The sequence below is a fragment of the Homarus americanus genome, unplaced genomic scaffold (assembly GCF_018991925.1).
Source record: "Homarus americanus isolate GMGI-L3 unplaced genomic scaffold, GMGI_Hamer_2.0 scaffold30399, whole genome shotgun sequence".
Taxonomy (NCBI): Eukaryota; Metazoa; Arthropoda; class Malacostraca; order Decapoda; family Nephropidae; genus Homarus; species Homarus americanus.
The window spans coordinates 24866-30000 of record NW_024757303.1 but is presented as its reverse complement, the minus strand read 5'-3'; the positions used below and the strand labels follow the sequence as shown (position 1 = coordinate 30000).

At 48.5% G+C, this 5135-nt stretch overlaps 1 protein-coding gene across 1 annotated transcript; it reads left to right on the top strand.

The window, feature by feature from the left end:
• Positions 1-3126: 3126 nt before the first annotated feature.
• LOC121857431 (merozoite surface protein CMZ-8-like) lies at positions 3127-4752 on the top strand. Its single transcript, XM_042353481.1, has 2 exons — positions 3127-3164; positions 4197-4752. The coding sequence occupies exons 1-2, from the start codon at positions 3127-3129 to the stop codon at positions 4750-4752; spliced, it is 594 nt and encodes a 197-aa protein (XP_042209415.1).
• Positions 4753-5135: the final 383 nt, after the last annotated feature.

Genomic DNA, 5135 nt, shown 5'->3' with positions numbered 1-5135 from the left:
GAAGAAGAGTGGAAACGACAGGAGGGCCAAAAACGGAGACCAGTTCCTTGAAGCTAACGTTAATAAGCTCAACAGGCTCATAACCGAGGTACGACAACCATCTCCAAACTACTCCCCACCTGGCCTGATCCACCCACAGTTTCCTTAATGGAGACACTCTCCTGGATGGACGCCCCCTTACTGGGCATCGCTTATCCCGACCCGTCATCAGGGCCTGACTTCATCCCAAAGCACTTCCAAAACTCACAACGCGGCTGCGCCAGCCCCCAGAAGGTCTCCCCACATCATGGCCCTGCCGCCGGAACCATTGTGCTTCTCTCGGCCAATGTGAGAGCCTCAGGACCACCATGGGCAATCTCATGCACAATTTTTCCCTAAAGAGAGCAATGTGGACATCGGTGTGGTTACGGAGATGCTGCTGAACAACAGCGTGGAGCTCACATTCAGAAAAATGGCGGGCTACAGTCAGGGGGTCAGGAGAGATCGTCACGGGATGGCGGGTGGAGGTGCTGCTGTCTGTTTCATGGAAGAATTTCAGGTGTAGGTCTTGCAAGCTGACAACTCAGCGTGGATGGAAGCATTATAATTTGAGTTGTCCTCGCCGGTGGCGCTGCTCTGCTGGTCTGTGGTCTTTACCGCCCCCAATGGCAAGGACGCTCACCCCTCAACTTTCTGACGGAACACCTGGATGACCTCCATACCCGGCACAGCTGTTAACACCTCATGATCTGGGGGTGGGGGGGCCTTGAATTATTATATTTTCTTGTCCAGGACTCCTATGACAACCTCCTGGTGGTTCAGGGTCTGGTGGATCACGTAAATTTTCCCACCAACATACACGTAGGGATGCTGGACCCCGTCATATCTGACCTCCAGGATGATTCTGTCAGATGCTACCGACTGGGACAGGTAGATAGCTCAGACCACTATGCGGTCCTGTCCCAGGTGATGTTGGGTGTGGCGCGTGATGAGGCCTCCACTTGTACCATTAGGCTCTGGGACCGTGTTGACTGGTCCTCCATGATCTGCACGACACAGACCGGGACAATCTTCTTCTTGGTGGTGTAGATCACAAGGCTGAGACCCTCACTACTCGACTCTTGGATCTACAGCAGCTTTACGTACCACATCGCCAGTACGTCACCAAAGCCTCGGATCACCCAGGTTTGGTTACCGTTGTCGACTTGCTGCAGAGGCCAAGTATACGGCGTGGGTGAGGTACAAAGGGAACCCGACCAGACTTTAGCTACCAGCAGCAGGGACAAGTCGGTGCTGCTGGGTGAGCTCTTTAGCCCTAAAATGACTGTTCCGGAACCCAATATAACTCCACCTCTTCTACAACTAGTGTGTGAGGAACAACTGATCACAGTTTCTGTAACTCAGGAAACAGTCAAACGTCTATTTCGAAAAGTTAATATTAAAAAGGCAGCTAGCCCTGACGACATCAGCCTGTATGTCTTTCGACTGTCTTCAACACCTGCCTGGTGGTAAACACGTGGCCCACCGTGTGGACACAGGCCAGAGTGGTACCTGTCCATAAAAATCAGTCGAAGTCTGACCAGGAAACTGCCGCCTCATATCACTGTTATCTGGGATCAGCGAGATATTTGAGAAACTAACTCGCGGTGTAAGTGTGTCGCCACTTTGGCCACCACAATCTGCTGTCTAACCAGCAGTTTGGTTTCAGATCATCTCGATCCACCTCAGACCTGCTGCTGCTCCTCCCCAGAGACTGGCAGAATACGCTGGACAATGATCTGGACTCCCTCGTAATCGCCCTTGACAACGAGAAGGCCTTCGACCGGGTGTGGCACGGGGGCCTCATGGAGAAGCTTCGAGCAAAGTGAATCGAGGGGAATCTTCTCCTGCTTCTAGAAACTACCTTCGAGGGAAGACCCTCAGAGTTGTCGTCAACGGTCAGACCTCCCGAGATTTTCCACAAGAGGTCGGTCCCTCAGGGATCTGTTTTGGGACTGATTTTATGGAACATCTATATTGACGACCTCCTACAACATATGCCAGTGGTATCAACCTACGCTGATGATTGCACCCTATCGTGCTCTGTTCCCCGCCAGGATTGAGAGTAAACCAGCAGCTGGAGCTGATCCATGGATGGGGTACACGTTGGCAGGTGAGTTTTGCCACTCAAAAAACACAAAAAGCAAGCGATGGTGATATCCCGCTCCCTGGCGGCTGCCCACGCTGTAGAGAATAGAATCCTCTTTGGGGATGTGCCTCTCCCACTCATGGATTACATGCCAATCCTCGGAGTGAACTTTGACAAACATTTGAAGTTCGACAAACACCTCAACAACTGTGCCTGCAAGGCCTCACTCAGGGTATCTACCCTGAGAAGGTTGACTAGATTTCTTGACCACAGTGGAATCCTGGCGCTCTATAAGACTCAGATAAGACCTTGTTTAGAGTACTCATCCCTTTCGTGGATGTCCAGCGCTTCTTCCCACATTGGAGAACTGGACAAGATACAGAGGCGAGCCCTGCGACTGATGGATTCTGCCTCACACCCTCCCCAAGACACCGTCACCACCGTGGACTCTCTGGAGCACCGGAGAGATGTGGCGGCCCTGAAGGGTTCTACAAGGCTCAGGTCCAAGAGTTCCCTCACCTGGCGGGACTCAGGCTGCCCCTACGAGCTGCACAGAGGAGCACGAGATCGGTGCTGTCGAGCGTCCAGCTGGTGGAGGTGCCGAGGCCACGAGTCAGTCAGCATCAGAGGACCTTCATGACTGTGAAACCTCTTCACGGCGGCCATACTGGGGAGATGACTACCCAACAGGTCAAGATGGCCGCTCATAGATGGCGACCGAAATTCCCAACTCCGCTGATTCTTCCGCGAACCTGACTTACCCGTCTGTTCACAGCAATTCAATTGAAGTCTACAATTTTTACCGTGTATTACTATGTAATTTATCAGCAGTATTATTTAGTATGTCTACATGATTATATTTGTAGTGGCTTTAATTATTCCAATGTCCCTAACTATGTACTGTATGGTCATATATTGTAACAATCCTGGGAAGGTTTGTCAGATAGGACAGTTTTTCCCCAAATTGTCCTTTAAACCAGTTATCATGTGACTAGGCTAGAACCTTGTCAGTGACCCCCATGTATCCAACTGTTTACAAAAAAGAACAAGTGGAGAAGTAAGAAATAGCACTTTGACTTACATATATATACTGTAATGTACAATTAAAAAATACCATCAGACCTTTTGGTCTCAGACGAATGATTACAACACCCTATGGGCCATAGGTCTTGTTTTAGCGGGAACATTATGTTTATGGGAGGACGGTGCCGCTTATCGACCCCCTTTTTTATTTTTTTTTAGGGGGATATCATCATGACAGAAATTAATGAGTTGTAAGAGAATTTTCAGACAAAATACCTACAGAATAAAGGCAATTCATTCTCTAAATAATATTCCTAATATTCACTTATTTATTCCTGTGAAAGGGAAACGTTCGATCAATTACAAATTCAAAGTAAATTTTTCTTCTCACAAAACTAATTCGAAATAACCAAAAGTTGTATGGCGATGGATGAAGGAGAGAAAATTAAGTTTATAGTCAGGACGCTGACGCTTGTCGATCCTCTCTTGTTTTTGTAATCCCAGGAAGACGGGAATTAATGAGGCTCCCTGGAACAAATAACAGGGAGGAAGACTTTCAATAGATTACATATTTCTTCCTCCACATCCTTCGTCTCTATTAAACTCTGAGACAGGAAGTAATGGGTCGTTCTCACACGACACAAACAATGAAGGAGGAGACTCAAGCCAGGTGACGTGTTGCCGCCATCACCTCGCCTTCAACACAGATGATTACTTTTACACCAACCCCAAATAATGCTTTCAGAAATAGAGGACTAACGTATTATACCAGTCACTATCCTCGTTGTAACTCCTTAATCCCGGGAGTACGATGACTTAACTTCATAACTACAGTGTTATCGTAATCATAGTGTCAAGATATCGTACTCAGGGGATGTGGTCGTTGTAGTTCAGTGGTTCACCCCTCGTACTCAGAAGGATAGCCCTCGTACTCAAAAGGGTAAAGAAGGAAATTAATGAATTATTGCGAACAATTATAACACTGGCCTTGATATCACTCCAGCTAGACTCAAGATCACACCACCTGGCCCCTAGATCACACCAGCTGGCCCCACGATCACACCAGCTGGCCCCAAGATCACACCAGCTGGCCCCAAGATCACACCAGCTGTCCCCAAGATCACTCCAGCGGGCCCCAAGATCACACCAGCTGGCTACAGGATCACACCAGCTTGCCCCAAGATCACGCCAGCTGGCCCAAGATCACACCAGCTAGCCCAAATATCACACCAGCTGGCCCCAAGATCACACCATCTGTCCCTAAAATTACACCAGCTGGCCCCAAGATCACGCCAGCTGGCTCCAAGATCACGCCAGCTGGCCCCAAGATCACACCAGCTGGCCCCAAGATCACACCAGCTGGTCCCAAGATCACACCAGCTGGCCCCAATATCACACCAGCTGGCCCCAAAATCACGCCAGCTAGCCCAAAGATCACACCAGCTGGCCCAGATATCACGCCAGTTGGCCCCAAGATCACACCAGCTGGTCCCAATTTCACACCATCTGTCCCTAAAATTACACCAGTTGGCCCCAAGATCAGAACAGCTGGCCCCAAGATCAGAACAGCTGGCCCCAAGATCACGCCAGCTGACTCAGCAGGCCGTCACGTTTCTCCCTGACACTCGATACATCTTTTAAATCAAGTCACTTAAGGATAATTTCCCGGCGGCCTTCTGTGAGTGACAGCTTGATGTACCCTACTTTATGGTATAGGGAGGCTCTCAGCTGTGTGTGTGTGGGTGTAATAATAAATAATAATAATAATTAACGGTTTATTGAAAGAGCTTGGCAGCCAGAAGGCTGAAAATATACAGTTACATATTTGGGGAATGGGTTACGAATTACAAATAATATACAAGTGACACAAATAAGACATATAATAACTTAGATGGGGATCAGCTCAAACTACAGTTCATTTCAACATAGTGACAGTGTAGGGAGCAGTGTTTACTGGGAGTGAATACACTGATTTATTACATGTTATTGATAATTTTTACAATGG